General features: G+C 37.6%; 2 protein-coding genes across 6 annotated transcripts in view; both read left to right on the forward strand.

The window, feature by feature from the left end:
• Window positions 1–288: 288 nt before the first annotated feature.
• Window positions 289–8,851, forward strand: LOC105216133 (tubulin monoglutamylase TTLL4). Of its 5 annotated transcripts, none has more exons than XM_011190464.3 (9): window positions 289–447; window positions 2,223–2,840; window positions 3,738–4,329; window positions 4,395–4,769; window positions 4,838–5,024; window positions 5,181–5,351; window positions 6,185–7,193; window positions 7,962–8,213; window positions 8,273–8,851. In XM_011190464.3, exons 2-8 carry the CDS (start codon window positions 2,244–2,246, stop codon window positions 8,118–8,120), a joined length of 3,090 nt encoding a protein of 1,029 aa, XP_011188766.2. In that variant the 5' UTR covers window positions 289–447; window positions 2,223–2,243; the 3' UTR covers window positions 8,121–8,213; window positions 8,273–8,851. The 5 variants fall into 5 exon arrangements, with proteins under 5 accessions (XP_011188766.2, XP_028898639.2, XP_028898641.2 ...); XM_029042806.2 differs by lacking the exon at window positions 289–447 and adding an exon at window positions 654–818; XM_029042808.2 differs by lacking the exon at window positions 289–447 and adding an exon at window positions 1,106–1,263.
• A 200-nt stretch (window positions 8,852–9,051) lies between these two features.
• The window catches only part of LOC128920359 (uncharacterized), a 43,479-nt gene continuing 31,370 nt past the window's right edge, over window positions 9,052–21,160 (forward strand). The window contains exon 1 of the mRNA XM_054227489.1: window positions 9,052–9,412. Coding sequence (XP_054083464.1) covers window positions 9,389–9,412 — 24 coding nt within the window. The 5' untranslated portion in view covers window positions 9,052–9,388. The remainder of the gene's footprint in view (window positions 9,413–21,160) is intronic.

The raw sequence follows: 21,160 nt of genomic DNA on the forward strand, positions 1-21,160 counted from the left end.
TGCTCTATTACAATTTCAAATTTTCTACTAAAACAGGGTGACACAAATTAGTAATTATCGAACATGAATTATACGAATTTTCTAATAAATAAACAAAATTACAAAGTCTGCGTCCACGTAATATTAATATTTTAGTTAATTTTTCAAAATTTCATTAACAATTACTTAAAATAATTAAATTTTTAAATAATTTTCGCATAACTTTTAAAATACTACACAAAACACCATCTGGCAACGTGCTTCGCAAATTTCCAGCGCCATCCCGCCAACAATTCGCCGCTGGCAACACCAAACACGCACATTCGTCTGTCGTCTCGACAAAGTAAGCACGAAAAATTCTGTTAGATTATTTCAATTAATTTTCAATATTCAATGTCGCTATTCGAAATTTAGTACAGAATTAAATAAACAAACTAAATTAACTGTGTGTGATTCATAAGTGTGAAGGTGAGTGCATGCAAGCAATTGCAAGTAAATTAGCAACAAAAGTGCCAGTGTCTAAAAAGTAGGTGCGCAAAAAAATCAAGCGTGGCTGCAGGAGCGCCAGCATTGCCGGCAAAAATCCACCGAGTCACACTCCTCTACACCGCATTTGCCAACAAGATGGAAATGCTCTCAGTAAACTGTTTCATCGTAACAAACAAAAATGAAAAAAAAATTGATAAATAATACAAAAATCAAAGAGCCGCAGCAAATATTTAACAAAACTTGATTATTCATATGTGAAGCATACATATATATTTTCTACCAAAATGGATATTCTAACCAACAATCGGAAATTGCCAAAATACAGCAACAACAACAACAATTTGCACAATGTATGCTTATTGAATTATTTGTACAAGTGTGTGGGGGGAAGCAGTGCGAAAAGAAATGAAAAGAAATAGCGGCAACGCATGACAATTTGCGCGAATTTGTTTGTTTTGTTTTTGTAATATATATTTTGCGTTGCAACATGTTCGATTGTGTTTGACAGCAGTAGTGAACGGATGCGGATTTGTGCGCCCTTTTCCGTTGTCACGACACACAGACACAAAACATATAAATTTGCTTTACGAAACAGTCGTAAATTTCAGTTTCGAGTATAAAGTCAAAATATTTAAATAAAAAATTTTGTGATTTTTTAAATTGAATTTGATTACACACAATTTTTTTTCCATTTCACATACTTAATATTACACACATAAATAATAGTGAAAAATAATTAAATAAACCATTTTAAATATAGCACAACTAAAATTGCAACAACAAGCAAGCATCATTGTAAGTCAATATATTGTGAAATATGTAAATATGTGTATTAATATTACACGTGCCCAGCCTGATTGCGACATTGAACTTCATTGCCACCAATAAGCATTACTGTGTCAGCGCTTATTTGCATGCTGCTGCTGCTTGCATCAACTGTGCCAGACATTGGCGTCTTCGTCTACCTGTTGTAGGCGGGAATCCCTGTTTTTCATCTGTATATTGGGATAATTTTCAGACATTGGCATCAGACTCAGGCTGCACATTAGCATTACCCATCCGTCCCACAACGTTGTGCCGTCCACTTGCTTACATATCCGCACACGTACAAACATACAATTAGTAAATTGTTGAGGCAGTTCACCGAGCGTACAATTTTCTTACTTTGCCGCTGATCTTACTTTTGCTCATCCGTGCCATTCAGTTCAATTGAATTGCTTCGATTGCTCAATCGAATAGTGAATACTTGTGCTCGTGCCATATTGTTTTTTTATTTTGGGCTTGTTGCTGTTATTGTTAGTATTAGTATTAACTAAGAGGTCTGTGTGGCATGCTACCACGAAAATAGCTTCAGTTATTTTTGTGCGCTCCGCTGTTATTCACAAAATATCGCCACCAACGAGTAGACGGGACAGCAGGCTTCCATTGCACATTCGAGCAGTAGCAGAAAGATTACTCAACGCGCTGTGTTGGATTTATCAATTAATTTTCGACAACGGACGATGAGTGAGAACGTGGGCGCAGTTAGTGAGAAGGAGGAGGAGGAGCATAGTGACAGCGGCGCGACATTGCAACAAGTTGTTACTTTTGAATTACCTTCACGTTATTTGTCTGGCATTTTTTGTTTCTCATTTATTTAAGCTTATCTTTCTTTCGGCACTACTGCCGATTATATTATTTGTTTTATATTAGCTGCTGAAAACTATATCATTATTTTTGTTCTTCTCTTTTTTAATTAATGTTGTGCTGTGTAGAAATCAAAATTCAAAGTGAAAATGGCACCAATTAGTGAAAAAAGGTCACAGCCTCCGAATACGAATCAAGTCAAAGAGATCGGTCACACAAGTCATGGCCATGGTCATACGCATATTCACACGCATACAAAGGAGAATGCCAGCAGTAATGCGTCTGGCAAGAGTGCCGGTGTGAAAACGAAAGGTTTGGAAATACTCGATTTCCATGAATCATGGCTGGAAGAAGTCGAATTGTACAAGGATAAATTGTATGTGCAAAAGAATCTATTGCTTTCATCACACAATCACGCTCATACTCCACATGGTTGTAAAATCGATGCACCCAATCATTATATCAATATGAATAACAAGTATATGATTAATGTACCAACGGGTCATAATGAACATAATAATAATAATAACAGCAACAACAACAATAATAATAGCAACAATATTCTAAATGGTACGAATGTGAAACGTCAAAGAGGTGGCGGCACACCGATGACTGGTCCGCCCATAGATCCGTCAATAATTAGTAATGCCTCGCTGAATAAGTCAAATAGGATTAGTATTCGTAGTAATACTGCGGCTCCATTGTCGTCATTTTCCGATGTAATCACACCAATGACTGGCGTACAGGTATGTGGAGCTGTGAAATGATAAGATATGAAAAAAAAAATATTCAAAATTTTTATTGGTTTTTTGTATTTACGACTATTTTTCATTGAATCGATTTGAAAAGTGGTTTGAATATCTCGCGAAAAGTGTTTGTGAATTTATATTAAGCTTTTTTGCTAAAAAGTGGACTAAATATTTATCGAAAAGTGTTTGTGAGGTTATAATAAGTTTTCGATCAAAAAGTGTTATCCTGCTGAAAAATGTAAATGTCGTGTGTGTTCCTCAATCAGGATCTGGATGATCCGAGGATGATTCACTCGGACATATTAAAAAACTGCAAAGGGGTCCTCATCTGCAAATTGGTTTAAAAAGCTCCAGTTAAAGTCCCAAGAGAGTCGTGTCTACATTACCGAAACGCAGCTAAATCTTTAAACATCCGAGGTCTAACAATTCCCAAAATTATTTACGGAATTATTTGGTGCTACAACAACAATTATGATTTATGCTATCTCAGACTCGCCTCAAACAAATTTCGAATCGATTCAATGAACTAGAAAATGTTAGTAGTTAGTATACTGTTATTTACAGTTATTGTTGAAATGTGTTTAACCTCTGTTTTAACATTTTAACTATGTAGTAGTAGTTTTTGTCACAGTAACTATGTAACTAACCTAACCTAACTTTTGTGTACCGTTTATGTTTCTGCTCCCTCCAACCTTAACCAATGGCACACATTCCCACACACGGCTCGTTAACTAATGCGAAAAACCGTTATACACCACTCCGGCGTTTAATTGATGTCATGTACGTGATTTGACTGCTGTTGTTGTTTTTGTGTTCTAATTATTATACAACAACTGCGTTTGCGCCGTTTTATTTGTTATAATTCATCACTGTGCATGCGCCCTAACGCTATAGTTGCTTTTAAAGCGACCACGAGATGAGCCGGTCGGAGCGTCCAAACAAATTACGCATAACTCCAAACGCCATTCCCATCCTCACCCGCATACACCGACAAATGCCAGCCCCCGTCGTTCGGTATCACCACCCAAACGTGCCGCCGGTGGCGGTAGTGGTGGTGGTGGTGGTGTCGCCAGTGGTGGAGGTGGCAATGGTAGTAGTCTAAGTGCAAACACTAGTAATGCCACTAATGCTGCTGCCATTAATGGTGGCGCCGCTGCCCAAAGCACTGCCGACAAGTCATACATTGGTACAACAACCCAGAAAGCATTAAACAAAATCATTGTGAATCAATTCCACGCTAGTAGTCTGCTTAATCATAATGATAAGAAATCGGAGTTGCTTACGCAAAATGGCCTTAATAAGACGGCAGCCACTGCTTATGAGACTAGCGTTTATGCCTCACAATATATGCCGCACGATAATCGCACCTATCATAATCGCCATCCAATTGCCGATAATTCATCTTATGTGGGCGTTTCTTTAGCTAAAGGCGGTGATGGAGATCGCAGCAAGCATAGCACCACACCCGAGGATGATCCTTGTGCTGGTGAGTGACCAATAAAAAATTTTATTTTAATTAATTAAATTAATTTTTTTTAATATTCTTTAAAGCCATCGACGATGTGAACGATTACACCGATAGTGATTCGGACGAAGATTACACTGGCCATCCATTCTACCTCATTAGTGATTTAAATGAAGTACACCAAAGTAGAAATATACGCTATCTGCCCGAACAAACAAGCAATGATGTAACGGAAGATAGCGAAGCTGATACCGAAGTCAGTGAATACTTCAAACCGGAGTGTATATTGTCACCAAGTATATTTCCGAATGTGCCACCCTATTTGAATTTCTCATCGCATGCCGAGAAAGGTCCTGCCGTGCCGCCAACACTGCATCGTGTGCTCAAGTGGAAACTTAGTCCCGTAATGCCGAAAATAGTGAAACGTGTGGTGCTCAACTCAGGTTTTCGCATTATCAAAAGTAAGTTTCAATGCAGCGCTGTCTCTACAAATCTGTTATTAACATACTCTTTGTAATTCTCTCACCAGACACCACCGACTGGATGGCCGTATGGGAGAAACATATGAAAAGTCCAGGCTTTCGCACAATACGCTCACACCAAAAGTACAATCATATGCCGGGTTCATTTCGAATCGGTCGCAAGGATAGCATGTGGCGGAGCATACATAATAATATGAAGAAATTTGGGAAGAAGGAATTTGGTTTTATGCAAAAGTGAGTAAAAAAATAGTGTTGAACATAACCTCAATTACTGATATTGCTTAGTATCACATTTTAACGAGTTTTTGTTGTTGTAATTCGGTTCTTTTTTTGTAATTTTGGTATTAATTTTCAAATAGCTTATTGAAATCTATTATTATTCTTTCGTAGATCTTACGTAATGCCTGATGATTTGGAAAATCTACGACAAGTCTGGCCCAAAAATGCTTCGAGGCTGACAAAATGGATTGTTAAACCACCAGCAAGTGCACGCGGCACCGGTATACGTATTGTAAATAAATGGAGCCAATTCCCAAAAGATCGTCCGCTGGTCGTGCAAAAGTGAGTTCGTATACACACGATGACATTATTATACGCTTAAAGTTGGTTTTAAGAAGAATTATGTTGTTGTTGTTAGTGTGGCAATTTAAGATTTTCTCAAATAATTTTTACCGAGTTGGCAGTTCTTGGTCTGGTTCTAAAACTGGTCTGGTTCTGTATGCGTAAACCAAAAGTCATCCGGGTCTGTTTCGGTTTCGTAGAATCAATTTTCATGGATGTCCGTCCGTTGTTGTTGTAGCGGTAGAAATAATTTTGAAGAATGCTTACGATTTGACAGTTCTGAGCCGGATAAAAATCTTTGTCCGTTCCAGTTACGTAGAAACGACTGTAGTAGGAATGAATATGCTTCTGTCTGTACCAATGGTATATCTCCCAAACCGATCGACCAAAGTATTTCAAACTCGATCAGCCCAGGAATGTATTGGGTCCACTACTTCATCTAAGATATAGGTTGTTAGAAGAATGCTGTGGACAGTACTTGATCGAATCCAAAAAATCCGGGCCGATCTCGTTAGGTAAACCTCGTCCTTCCTTCTGTACTAATGGCATATCTCCCAAACCGATTGACCAAAGTATTTCAAACTCGTCCAGGGTCCAGGGATGTATTCGATCCACTACTTCATCTAGCAGAGTGGTAAGGTATAGTTTGAAAGAATAATGCTGTCGACAGTTCTTGATCAAATCCGAAAAAACCGGGCCGATCCCGTTGGCTAAACCCGTGTGTTGTCGAAATAGCTGAAAATTGACCTATTTAACTTTTTATGTTCGTTTCGCAAGACCTGGAGGAAGTCACATCTTTAATATATTTATATATGTATTCTCTTCTTTTCCAGATATATCGAGCGTCCACTACTTATCAACGATAGTAAATTTGATATGCGTATTTATGTGGTACTAACATCGATAAATCCCTTGCGTATATATATGTACAAAGATGGTTTAGCGCGTTTCGCCTCAGTCAAATACAGTTCGGAGCTGACGAGTCTCGATGATCGTTGCATGCATCTAACCAATTATAGCATCAATAAATTCTCACAGAATTATTCGAAGAATGAAGATTTCAATGCATGTCAAGGCCACAAATGGACATTGCAATCGCTGTGGTCCTGCTTGGAGACACGTGGCGTGAATACAAAACGCCTGTGGGCGACACTGCGTAATTTGGTTATTAAAGCGATTGTTAGCGGTGAATCGGGCCTGAATCGCATGTATCGTCAAAATGTGAATTTTCGTTATAATTGTTTTGAATTATTCGGTTTCGATGTTTTGCTGGATGAGAATCTTGTGCCATGGTTGTTGGAAATCAATATATCACCGTCACTGCACTCAGAACTGCCATTGGATTTGCATGTGAAAGGTCCACTCATACAGGCTGTGTTGAATACGGCGCTGTATCAGGTGCCACCCAAACTGAATGAAAAGCAACAAAAAGATATACAGCAAGAGTTGAATTTGACGGGTCCATTGTGTCATGATAAACGCATATTCACCACTTGTCTCACTGCCGAAGAGGTGCGCAAACATAATCAATTCACTAATCGTTCGATTGAGTTTCGCGAAGAATACCTCGAACCCATACTTGCCAATCTACTGCCAGATGATGTGCGTTGTCTAATCATCTCCGAGGATGAGCTTGCGCGCTGTGCGCCACTCGAACGCATCTTCCCCACCGCCGACACACATACCTACCTGAAATTTGTCGATAATCCACGTTACTACAATCGCCTACTGGACGCTTGGGAGACGCGCTATGGTGATTTCCGTTCGCAGGGTATTGATTTGCTGAAACGCTATTGCGCCGAGGGCTATCATTTGAATGTGTCCGATGCGGCTTTGGAGAAGGTGAGTGTTTGAATTTAATAGAAATATATTTTTATTTAATTTTCCGAAACACTTGGTCCAAAATAGTGCTATGCAAAACTCACCTCAAGTGTGGTGAATTTCTATATTTAAAATTTCGACCAGAGAGATTTTATTCCAGAGAGATTTATTTCTGCTATGAGAAACTCACCTCAAGTGTGGTGAATTTCTATATTTCAAATCTCAACAACCAGAGAGATTTTATTCTGCTGACTGCTCGACAATCATATTCATATTTGAAATTTTTCGCTTTTTCACTGGGAGCAGATTAATCTTCTTACCTTCGAACCTCACCGAGGATCAAGAAGGACTTCCTAAGTAAAGCTGATGAAATACGACCTTGTACTTTTCTTACATGGTGCGAGGTCTCAAAAACTGGTTCTTGACAACATACGCAGAAGGTCTATTAGTGTCTTCAATTGCTCTAGTTTAGGAAATGATGTCCTTGGGAGTCAAAATATCAAAAAATTTTAGAAAAAGAGTACGAGTTGTCTCTTAAAACGAGAGTAACCCTTCGTTAATAGACCTTACAATATTACAGTAGATTAAACTTATCTGATCCAACTTGGAATGGAACCCCGTAGAACAATAATCTCCGTGTTTGCCTGTTCCGTCGAATTTACTCTCTAATAACACTTTTTCTCCGTGAATTAAGCTCGTCTTCTCAATATTTTTTAGATTACTCTTAAACGGCATCTAAAAATTCGTTACAACAACAACAACAAATACAATTTTACTTATATTTCGCAGGAACCCGATGTGGCACTAACCGAAATCGATATGTTGCATCAAAAGAAGAGCGAAATCACACTTGTACCCGATAATAATACGACCGGCGATAGCGCACTGGCTTCCAAGGCGGGTTCACCCGAATCGACGGCGGACACGTCCGTGCGTTCGCAACACTAGAGACACGCTTGCTGCTCAAGCTTAGCGTGTGGCATGTTTTATTGACATTTGCCAAATTCATGTACAACACCGGAGTGGAATTTACGCACAGAGGTACAGAAGATTACATATTTGGAGAATTAAATAATCATGGAATTTCGTATCATTTGCAGCTACTGTGAGAGTAAGGAACTAAGACTGAACTTAGCTATCCAACAAACAAATAATACCTAATTGAAATGTTATAACACAAGAAACTACAAGAAAAACAACAACAACACACATTATTGTATGATTTAATCGCAATTGATTATCAAGTCAACAAATTGAAGTCATTGAAATTTAGTAAATTTATTTTTTGGAATATGTATATCATAGGAAACAAACGCGCTTTATATTAAGTACTACTACTACAACAACAACAACATACCTTTAGTCACACTTAAATACAACGTTTACAATCTAGTGCAAAACACACACAGATAAATAATAATAATAACAAAAACGAGCACAACAACAACAACAACTAGTAACATAATAATGCGAATATAATAATGCTAATATTAATTATGAATATATATAAAATTGTATTTTGCTAAGGATATTTTAAAAAAAGTGTAAATCAAAAACAGAAAATGAAACGAAAGACTTGAAACCCAAAGGTAAGCACGAATTTATACATAGATCAGTGTATGTATGTATGTATGTATGTAAATGCGCGATAAATAATTACTATAAAATAATAATTTTGATTTTATTTGTTTTATTCTTATTTTTATTTTATTTTTGAATTAAAAAAAAAAATTATAATAAAAAATAGAAAAAGCAAAATAATAAAGTATATAGGTGGCAGCAGTGGAAAAAAATAGCGCATTTGGTGGCAGTAACGGTGCGATACACTCCGGTAACACTAAATACGGGCGGATGTACTATCAAAGTCATTCGGGTTTGTGTTGCAACATTGGCTTTGGATTCAAAATTCACCACAAAATTTTACCACGGTGATTTCCAAACAAATTCTAGCAAATTTCCAACAACAATGATGTCAATATATCTAACAGACATCGGCGTGATATAATTTACATAAACAACTGTGATAAAAAATTTTAACATCGGCACTCTTTAATACATATTCACCACACTCAATTGCTGCAATTTACAAAAGTATACTTTTTATACAACAATCAAGTTATATAATTTACAACAACATATATATATATATATCAAATCAACAATCAGAACTCTTCATTTGTGTAACAACATAATACCATCAAGTTCTCATACATTTCATGACCACATCAGCATCAGCATATGTAAGTCACGATTTTGAACACTTCTATTTTCAAAAGGCTTAAATTTAGTGCTTTTTGAGTCCATGATGCATAATTTCCAATTTTATAAAGCAAATATTTCTTGAATTGAAATAATTTATAGAATTTCTAAAAAAAAAATCCTGTAAAAATCCTTCCCAAAGGGCATTAAGTTTAAGCTTCTTCATTGTAGTGTAGTTGTAGTTTGTTGAAGTTATTATTTTCATACAATCTCAAACACACACTACCAAATCACATTGAAAACACGCTGAACACATAACCGAATAATCGCCTGGGAAACGGTTATATTACTCTATAAACAAAGAATACTATATCTACGGGTTTATTGTTGTTGATTTAAATTGCAAAACGTATTGAAGATGTCGCAAGTACTTATTGAGTATATACTGAACACTATAGTACTCACTATTTATTCGATGGTACTAGCTGAGCAAAGATTTGAGTTCAGTATATTATAAGCGCCCTGGTGCAAATATCCAGAAGAACAAAAAATTGGAAAAATAACCAGGAGCGCCAAAAATGTGAAAAATATTCCTTTGTAGATTTGAAGTTTTAAAAATTCACATCACCGAATAAGAAATTATCCAATTCTAGATCTGGAGATCTGGGGTTTTATGTCATTTATGCACAACTGTAAACGTTAAGAATCTTAATATATAATATATTCTCTTGGTCACTAATATCTGCTCTCTGAGACTTGAAAGGATAATAAGTTCTTTTACCTACTAAATAGGGAGCATAAGGGAGTCAGTTTCTTTTACAAACTTTGGGGGCTTATTGAACTTTTGAACATAAAAAATACTTTTCCGACCTAGGTTAGCCAGGAAAGTTTTCGAATGCATTTCTGAATCTAAGTCTTAAGTGAAGTTCTGTACCTTGAAAGATTCATTGGCAATCCGGTATTTCGTATATATTCTCAGAACGATCGATCGGTTCCGCTATTAGTTCCTTTCTTAGATCTTACGCTAGAAGAACTCAGCGAAAGTAACGTCAGATTTTGTAGTAGCCGTCCAACATTATATGCTTTCGTGTGGTAAATGTTAGTAGACAGACTTGGACTTACTTCTTTTGCAGTCTCATCCTACACTAGATGTCAGGAATTACTGAATCCTATGAAAGTTAGCTTAAAAACAGTATCATTTCAACTTCTCGAACTCTTTAATTTATTAAGTAGAAACGTAGTTCATTCTAATCACCTAATAATTTTAAAGTATTGTGACCAGTTAAATTTCAAAATTCAAATACAAAATACTTTATCAAATAAGCATGGCAACTCTTCAGTTATTATACAAATTTTCACTTTAGATGGCGCTCTTATGTGATTTGGTTTTGGTCTACACTAGATTTTAAAGTAATGGCCAAAGATTTATCTACTGTCTGTTCAACGATATGTCGAATGTTTTTCCATAGCCTTCCCACAGTTACCGAAATAAAGAGTCTCACAATCCTCTTTACTATTCAAACTATCAAACGTTAGTTCAATGGGTTAATACTACAGATTGTAGTAGTAGGACTTAGAGGGGGGTCAGTTTCGATTGATTAGTGCCCATTCGTCTCTGTTAGCTTTGCAATTTGGTTCGTTCTTTGTAATTTAGGTAGTGGTTTATAGGGATCAAGTTCTGATTCTTCCTAGATTAGCTAGATTCTATAGTATAGTAGTATAGTTTAAGTTTCGTCTATGGAATTTCTTGGGTATATCATTACAAGCTATCAACTTAGTTCTATATAATTTGCAAAATGCTTCTATAAAACACTACCGATTCTTAGTTACACACCTTTGTTTTAGATATACATACATTTTAGATACTCCTCCGCTACTCCTTTAGGTCTAATATTTTGTATTTACCTTGGCGATAAGTCTAATTATAATTGGTCATTAGTCGGCAGCTTCCACTTCACACTTTCTGCTTAGTTTGCTTGCCTGAAGAGTGTGAATAAACCTTTGAATTATGAGAGCGAATGAAGTGTGGAAATTTGTGTGGCGGCTATTTCATGCAACAACAACAACCACAATTACTTGTTGCAACATTGTTGACTGTGACCGCAAACGCATTCCGCGGACATTCAAATACATTTTTTTTGTAATAATTCTCGCCACATTTTTACAAGCAAACAACATATTTACTGTTGAGGTGTTCTGTACGTCTATATATATGTATATATTCATTTATATATGTATGTCTCTATGGTACTTCTGTTTGACCACTTTGCCGACCAATATTTTATTATAATGACACAGACAATCTCAATAATGGTCGCTATGATGATGAACTGCTTTATTAGTCCAACAGCGCAGCAGTGTGCGATAAGACCATGCGCATGCGCAGAACGCAATGGCATTAAATACGCGGCAGCTTCCGTCGCACAACAACAAACAGTAGTTGGCGAGTTGTTTCTCTTCGAAATGAGTGCAGACAAGAATAAGAACAAGAAGAACACACTCTACGCATATGCACTGCACGTTCGCCAATAAATAATATTTTTTTGAAATGGGAAGTTATGAAAAGGATAAAATATGCATATGGTAGCTGAAGTGTGTATTGTTTTTGTTCAGGGGCTTATGTAGAAATTGATTTGAGGAGGAGATGATCCGAGTTTTTTTGCCTTGGACAAGCGCGAGTTTCCAAACAAATCCTAATTATATCCTTTATATTTGAATTTCACTTCCAAAACGATTAGGAGAGAAGAAGGTTCTCATTTGACGTAGTTTTTCGTTTTACCATACGTACATTTTATTATCAAATAACCTAATATGAACTCTATTGCATCGTCTTCTCTGAATTTGAGAACATCGCCTTGTCTTGTTTGCCCTAGTTGCCAAATTTTTGTTCCGTAAGCTGATTGTGAGAGTTTTCACCTAACTATGAAAATCCATTTCTCTTGTTCAACAAAAATTTAGTGTGTTTAAGAAGACTTTGGTATGTAGTCAGAAGTCTTAACTCGAATATTGTGTAATCTAATCCCAATCCCAGCCTATTTCTTAATCAATCTCCAGTTTTATCTTTCGTTCTCGTTTCCGAATCACTTAAGCATTTCGCACTCAAAAAATGTCCTTTCGAATACTCAATTGAATATTTTGGCATTCCAAAGTTTTTAAAGCAATCTTTAAGTGGCTTAACGGCATAAGTCATTGAGGGGTTAGGCTTCACAAAATCCGTGAGCAAATCCAAATCTTCCGGGTTGAGGCGGATGTGCCCTACTGAAGGGATTGCGATCCATTTTGAAAATGTCTGCTGTTCGGGCTTCGTAACAAAAAAGCCCTTATATTTCGACCCGTTCCTTATGAAGTTGTTTATTCTTTTTATGGTAACAGTTGTTCCTGGTTTTACTATCATTGAGGAATAAGTTTGGGAACTAGGGTTCATAAGTGTAACTTTAAGCATCCACCGGGTTCCGAAAGCCCCTCAGTTGCTCCCTCCCTAGATTCGGACCGAGAGTATTCTTTAAGGACTTTATACGATGTAAATTCTAAGAACGGATATATTTTTTTAATGTTTAGTATCACATTTTGAAAAATTTATCAGACCGCTTTAGGGTTGCGTTGCCTTCCTTATCCCCTTCCATAAATACCCGTATCCACATGTGTTCGCCTTTTCGTCGCCGTTTTGACAGTTGAATTTGTAGAATTTTTGATCGCCAACCGCTGATTCTTCACCTTCACCTTGCAGCGAAGTATTTTGTGGAGCGCTTCTCATTTGCCCAGCATAAATATATTTTATCGCGCGGCATTGCGATTTCTGTTGCAGCTGAAATATTGATTTGCTGCGCTATGCCATTATTGTTTTTTGTTTGCGCTCCTTCAAATTGTTTCACTGTTTTTTCTACCGCCGCGAACCCGTTCCCCAACCGCAGTTCCACTACCTCTGACCGCCGCTGATGTCGCATATGTCAACTGTCTTGCTAAACACATGTAGACATAAATGTCATATATCCGCAGAGATGTTCATGCCTCAACCGCGAGCGAGTGAGTGGCCCACAAACAACTACAACAAATCGTCGTCTGGCCGCTTTGGCTTGACATTGATGTCCGGTCCGCCGGATGGTCGCTGGTCGGCTGGCTGGTTGGTTGGTTGGCAGGCGCATACCTGGTAGGCGCACTTTTCATCCTTTTTACCTTAATCGATTATCATTTTTAATAATCGATTTCATTTGGACACCATAAACATGCGGACGGACGGACAGACGGCACCGAAAGGCATATCAAGTATGTATGGACGAGAGTACGGGAGCAAACAAGTCAGTCAGTCAGTCATCCAGTCAGTTAAACTCGGCGTCCACTTACATATGTAGGTATTTGTGGCAGTTGCAACATGTCTACTTACATATGTTCAACTTGTTGCCATTGTTGTTGTTGCTGTCGGCCGCCTTGTTCTCTCATTGTCCACCTTTTGCTTTACAAGACCTTGCCAATGCTGTGCCGTCTGCGGCCGGCATGTAGTACGCAAGTTTAGTGACACCAGCTAGACATTTATGATTGTCATCATCTTCGGAAAGTTAACAGGCAGCCTGACCGACAGCAGATAGCTGGCTTCGTGCAAGCAGACAGGCATTCAGCATTCAGTAAATGTGGTCTAGTTGAAAAGGGTAGATCACATTAATTAATTGGTTGATAGCTATGTATGAGTTTTTATTCGCTTATTGTAATAAATAAAATATAAATGTTCATTCCATATATGGTTGGACAGCAAACAGCAGCGGCAGCAGCAACAAGTTGTACTTTTTCATTGGAAATATTTCTTTGTGCTGAAACTTTAGGCGCCTTACACAAGGACTGCCGATGGGATGGAATTCTTCAGGTGATGCCGAGATGGGGATTCGAAAGTTTTGAGCTTCGACTTTCGAATCCAAACCTTGACAGTTCCTTGATAGGAAGGGAAGTCAGAAAGCCACCTTTGGAATACCGTTTAGTCCAGAGGTTTGCCACCATTTGTACATTTATCGACGTCTCAAAGATATATAAATCTGTTCTTTGGCTTCTTTTTGTGGAAGAAAAATAAATCTGTCCCTGCTGGCCTGGCCCCAGTAAAATTGTACTTGTTGTCAGCTCTCATACTTCTGATTCTTTGAATGGCGGTTCTGTACATCAATCCCCATGGTTTTTGTTGTTGTTGTAACGAGTGCTGTCGAGTTAACAATCCGATGACGGATCCAAATTCGGGTTTGCTCCGGTTACGTCAGTTGTAGGGACGATCGATCCCATCGGATCTCGATTAGCCTCCTTAGCCGTATTGTGTCTGCACTCCTTCTAGGTTGTTCGATGTTATCACAGGATCACCATTTGGGTCGCATTTTTCTCTGTATACCATCCTTGGGCCTCATTATATCTATGGGGACTTTTATACAGTCATAGGATGTATTTACTAAGACTAGAACATTCGTATTTATTTTGCTCCGAACTTCATTTCCGGGATTCATCAAAATCTAGACAAAAGTTTAGAGTTATTGGGTTCATCTATAAAAATAAGACCATTGCAGAGTTACTACTCAAAAAGTTATTACTTTCGGCCGACGACAAACAATCACACATTGTCTTTTGGAATAACTTCAAGAAACCGTCGTGTCTCACCTCAACCAACTCATTGTCATTTTCGCCCTCCAGCATGCTACCAAATTAATTTGACCTCCTGTCCAATAATAAACAAATTTATCAAGCGGAGAAAGCGAATAATAAATGGCTGATCTTTATTAATTTATGTCCTGCTGATATATTTTGCGTCATATTTATTTCAAGATTAATCTCTTTATTACAATTTTAATTTGTTGATTTATGTCTTCATCAACTTTCACCAAAATAAAATTGTTCACTCATTCATAAGCAACGCTTACAAACAGGCTGAGAAATGCCACCCAAAAGTTGTATGAAAAACACAGGTAACACTGTGTAACAGAGTGGTGATATTTAGTGTTTCAAAGTAGTTGAAAGAAGTTGGTTTTAGTAATATTTAAGACAGTGAAAGCTCTAATATTGGGTTAGTTTGTAAACGCAGTAACTTGGTTGCACTGCATATTTGCAGTGTTAAAAACTCAGTAAATACATATCTGGCTAGACTGGAACTTATTTACGAAATTTTTCTTAGATAAGCATTTTTTTGGTAACTACAAAATTCTCTCGTTGTTTTAATACCATCTCAGGAATACTGTATAAGAAATATATACATATATCCTTGTTAAGAATAGCTAACTATAGTTAAGTTTTCTGCTAAGCTTCGTTTCTATGAACTTTTTAATCTCATAAAAATTCTTGATGGGTATCTCTAGTATACGTTTTTGATGTCTTTTCTTAAGTGGGTGTCTTCCATTGAAAAAATGTAAAGCTATTGCAATATTTCTCGATGAATTCCAATGATTTAGAAATTGTCTTCTTATTATATTCTCATTTTATTGCTAGTATACCCTTAAAGTTTAACATTTAAAGAAATAGATCTCATCTCCCGAATAAGAACTTCCGTAAAATGTTAGGATAGCAAGATGAGTTGGTTTAGATTCTGGTTCTCATTTCATTTCTCATTTTATAATACTATTTGGACATGATTTAGCTCTGTCAGTTGAATTTCATAGTCGATTGCTTAACTGACGTGTCAAAGGATATATTTGCGCCAAGCTTTCTTCAAAATAGTAGATAGTTGGGATGATTTAAACCATATTCCAGCTAATTCTGGTTTCCAACAGTAAAATCTGGTTAGGGGACTAAGCTTTGTGGTAAAAGAGGAGAGACGATTGAGGAAATATTTAAAGTTTCAATGATATTGGGTAAAAGGAAGAATGATGAAGTGTCGTGGTTAAGATTATAATATGATCCGAGATCCGACCCCAAGATTGCTGTCTTTCATAATCCAGTATGCCACGTAACACTGTGGAATGATGGAACCCAAGCTCCCGATTTATCGGATTTAGGTCAGATTATAAATATATCCTGGTTTCAAACTATATATAATGGATCTGGAGAAAGTGTTCGTTGAGCGAATATGTCATCATAGAGAAGACCATGGCTTTAAGAGGAGTAGAGTAGTGCGGAGAAAAAATGTGAGGATTGTATATATGAAGATAGAGGAGAACACATTTTATATTAGAGTCACTGACTTTGGATTTAGACATCATTTATGGGATTTATCATTGGATCAGCAGACAACCTGATAGCAAAAGCTGTAAGGTTTGTTTCGTCGAAAAAAGACCTTTTTTCATGAATTTTTTTAGAAAAAATTATTGCAGTAGGTTTATTTTACTTATTATTACATGAAAGTGCAACATTTGAAGGATACTTAAAAAAAAGTTTTATCGAAAAATAGCGAGGAATTTATCGTCGATGTCTGCAGGCACCTCGAAAAGAAGTTGTTGTGCGGTGACCAGCCTACAGCATCACTGGATCATCCGAAACCGAAAAATCAAAATGCAAAGAAAGTTTATTAGTTTATCTTTCAATTGACGTCGAGTTTTTTTTAATTTTTAAATTTTTCAATTTTTGATACCATTTTCAAGCCAAAATGACGATTTTAGACGAAAAAATCGACCTATTTGTTATTGTAAAATTGTTAGTAATTAAATTTTTTGGAAAAACTCGACGTCATTCGAAAGCTATATGTATGTAGAATATTTGTTCAAATTTGTATTTGTCGGCTGGTCACCGACTTTAAAAATGACATATTTGCGAAAATCGATTCAAAGTTTTGTACACTCAGCGCAGGTGGCTGGAGGTACCGTTATTCAACCTGCTGTAACTTCGTTAGTTTTTCTCCGAATGACATAAAATTTTAACACAATATTCTTGAGATGTTGATGGTTCAGAAAAAAATTAAAAAAATATGAAAATCAAAATTTGTCAAACCTTACTTACCCCCCCCTAAAGTAGAATACTCCCGAGAATTCCTGCAATGCTGCCATATTCGCTCAATTTCTGCCAAACAAACTTTGCCATGTTACACAGTGTAATTACTGCAATATTGCAATTTTTGTATTAAGTAATTTTTCAAAAGCAAAGCAATAAAACGAAAACTTTAATTGCGCGCAGAAGGAGGCGCAAACCGAAAATTCATAATAAAATATGAAAAATTCATATTTTGAACAAGAGCAATTTGCAACAATACAACTTCATTTACAAATCCTCACAGTCAAATACACACACACAAACACATACACGCAAGCGACGATGCTTGAATATTTGATATATTATGCAGTTGTGACATGAAATGTTGCAAACATCGTGTGTAGACACATGAAGAGTGCATGTGTGTTGCATGGCAGGCATGTGGATGAGCCGAAATGTCAACGCTGACAGCTGACAACATATTATTAACCTGAAATATATGCGTGTTCCGGCGAGCATACAAAATTAATAGCCTGAATTAACTGCTGCAAAATGTAGGCAGTACAACACAACAACACCAAAATATATTAACAACAAAAAACTGCGAAGCATCAAAATCAGTTGAAAGACAATGAATGCGCCACAAAAAGGATGACAGTCAACGTGTAACATCAACAAAGTAGATATAAATATGTGTGAGTGTGTGTGTGCGTGTGTGTTGGTGCTGATTTTAAAAACGTTATTAAAAATGCGTAAATTTCACCGCATCGCCGCCGCCACACAGACATCATTGGGGAGTGCAAATATTTTTGTATGACATAACCGACGAACTGAGCCAACAAGCCGTGTATCTTTTGTCTTTAGCACAAAAACTCTCCACAAAACTTTCGAGGCGTTAGCAGCAGCCACGGCCACAGCCATAGTCCGCCAGTCCTGAAGGCCAATGACCTATTTCATGACCACGCTTTACTTTCATTACTTTGTTGTTGCTTTTGTTTTTATTAATCAAATTCGAAATTAATTACGCGCAAAGGTTCGCAGTCCACGAGTAGGCTTTCCGTTGTTCTTTTTTTGTTGCTGCTTTTGGTTGCCCTACCAAAAATGCCTACGCGTCTTATGCACTGAATTTATAATGTGCGTGCAACAAAAAGAGGGACGCCACCGCAACGCGCATCATCTGCTTGCAGCGCTAAACGTTTTTCGGCAGCGCGCGCCGTACGCGCAACAGCCGAAGGGTAATTAAAAAATTTTCAACTGAAGCGCCAGACTCGCCAGTGGAGCTAAGGAACTGTACTCAGGTATATAGGACTGTCGGTCTGTCTGTGCATCACCTGAGCGACATATCGTCGTGGAGGATGTGCAAAATAGACGTGTATTTATGTGGATTGAAGAAGAATGAATGAGAACTTTAGCTAAGGATAGGTCTTGGGTCAAACCGAAGCTTGGATACTCTACAGGAATGAGGATATTGCCTTTTTATATATTAGATGCGTACTAAAAGATTCATCATAGAAGTTTAGTTTGGCGCTTCTGTTCCGAATATTGGCTAAAGCCTAGTATTAGTTCCGTCTATAACTTCGTTTGGTTTCGGTATCAAAAATTCCATGGGAGGTTGGTGAGTCATATAAATGTCAATTAAATGAGCGCTTCATCATTACCACTCAATATTCCTCAGATTCGGTAATACCTATCCTTTCGATTCGATTCAATATTTTTCGTAAATATCCTATGGTTTCCAAAGACCACTATTTTTAGTTGATAGCGCAGAAATCTGGGACGGCCTTTGGTGAAGTCCTTACCTTCTTTAAAGAACTTTAATTACTTTTCCCAATGAAAACCTTTATTTGTCGATTTTCATGAGGCCAATAATAACCTCTTTCTCAAAAAAGTTCGGTTTCTCTAATTGTAACGTTCTAACCGGTCACTGTGGTATTAAGTGCTAATACCAACATAAAGTTGTCTTGAAGAAGGCGCGGTAGAACCCTCTCGGCATTTCCGGATGTGCTCAAGATGATTCGCCTACTTATGAGGGTCGTCTCTGTCTTTCTGCAAGCTTTCTATTCAGGGTTCTTTAATTAGGACACGTATAAAGTGTTCGTAACAGAATTTCAATTGCTATCCCACCCGGTAAGGCAGTTTTACTCATGTCGGATTAAAGAAAACTCCTCACAGGGCTTCGATTTTCAGTCGTCTTTGCTTCCAAGTGCTTCTCTCATTTGGTCCCCCGTTCTTCTATATATTTCGAACAAACTCAGTATTCTCTGCAAGCGTAGGGTATCAGAACACTGTCACATCATCTCCGCTGCTCTGCCTATAGACCTGACAGCTGTTAAGTAAACTAAATAGCCGTTCACCGCCTGCGATATCCCACTTAAAGCATATAAGCATAAGCTTTTATCGATCCGAATCTTAATGCGTTCTTTTTCGAGCTGTCGTCTTACGTCCTCCAACCATTGTCACATCACAAAGCACTTTCGTACGCCCATCCATCCAAACTTCCATCCATCCGTTTATCCAACTAGACGTGCGTCTTGTCTCGGTGTGAGCGCCGCGTCCACCTGTGCTGCCGCGTCTCATCATCGCGTGTGATAATTACGCGCATCGTTGACCGTTTTTATGCCATTTCATTTATTAATTAATAATTTCATATTTTTATGTCGTCTCCCCAATAATGCAACCGCGAACGCGACAAATCGAATGCTACTTTCGAACCGCGAGCTCATACGTGTTTGTGTGTGTGTGTGCCGGCATGTTGGGTCGGGTGACGATCTCAATGGCGTTGACTATGGCGCTGCCCGACGGCTACACTTTGGCGACATTGATGCCGCATCAATTTTCGTTTTTTTTTTGTTCACCACTCATTGAGGCCGTTGATGATGATGTGATTAGTTTCCACTTGTCCGGTTTGCCCGATGAGTCGTTCGTCCGTCTGTCTCTTGGCTTCTGGCTGGTTTTTATGTCTTTTCTGGGGTTTTCATGCTCACATCGGAATTTGTGGCAAGGTGTTGCTGCAACATGCAGTTGATTAAAAAATTAAATAGCAATCTTTTCGGTAATTTTTGTGCGAGTAATATGCAGTTAATTACTTGAAAATGTGCCAATTATGTGGTGAGCACGGTTGTGTGTGTGTCTGCCGCCGAAGCGGGTTAATCGCGCTTGCCCTGAGTTTTATCGGATTATATATATGCTTACAACGCGGATTCATGTGGCTAATTAAGGTTGCCTTTGTTTTTGTTTGTTGTGTGTTCACTTAGGGAGGCGCAGTAAATTTCAGATTTCTATAAGAGCTAGTTAATTAGATTATTTGTGGATTATTGGAGACATCTGCTTATTGCCACGCCGAGATTGTAAAAGTTTTATTTAGTTGATTGACTCTTAATTATAAAGGAATTTTTATAGAGATTGGCTCGCAGGAATGTATTAGTTGTATCATGCGTTCGCCTAAAGAAGAGCCCATCTATGGAGGCTAGTTTTTATTTTGTCTTTAACGGCTTATATCGGGGTTGACAAGTTATTTGACGGGGATATTGACTTGGTCGGATTGACTGAAGTCTTCATTTAGCAGTTGTCTGCAAAATTTTAAAATTTTGCTTAAGAATTTCAATATTTGGTCGAAAGATCTAAAACAAATCCAAGAAGAAGTTTTCATAAACGAGCTGAGTATAATAAAGTTCATTCGGTTTAAGAAGATGATGCATAAATATTAATAACTTTATGTCAGTCGTCACTGTAATACCGCTGATAGGGAACTTAGGGATCTCCCCAATCGTGCTGTACACGGAACTCTTTCTATCAACCCTCAAGGCCTTGAAGAAGAACTGTATCTAACCGTCAGTGATTTGTCTACTGAAGTAAGGTATTTGGAAGCAATTTCTAGGTTAGAAAATCAGAACTCTCTGGTTCATGATCTACGATAATTGAATAGGATA

The sequence above is a fragment of the Zeugodacus cucurbitae genome, chromosome 3 (assembly GCF_028554725.1).
Source record: "Zeugodacus cucurbitae isolate PBARC_wt_2022May chromosome 3, idZeuCucr1.2, whole genome shotgun sequence".
NCBI lineage: Eukaryota > Metazoa > Arthropoda > Insecta > Diptera > Tephritidae > Zeugodacus > Zeugodacus cucurbitae.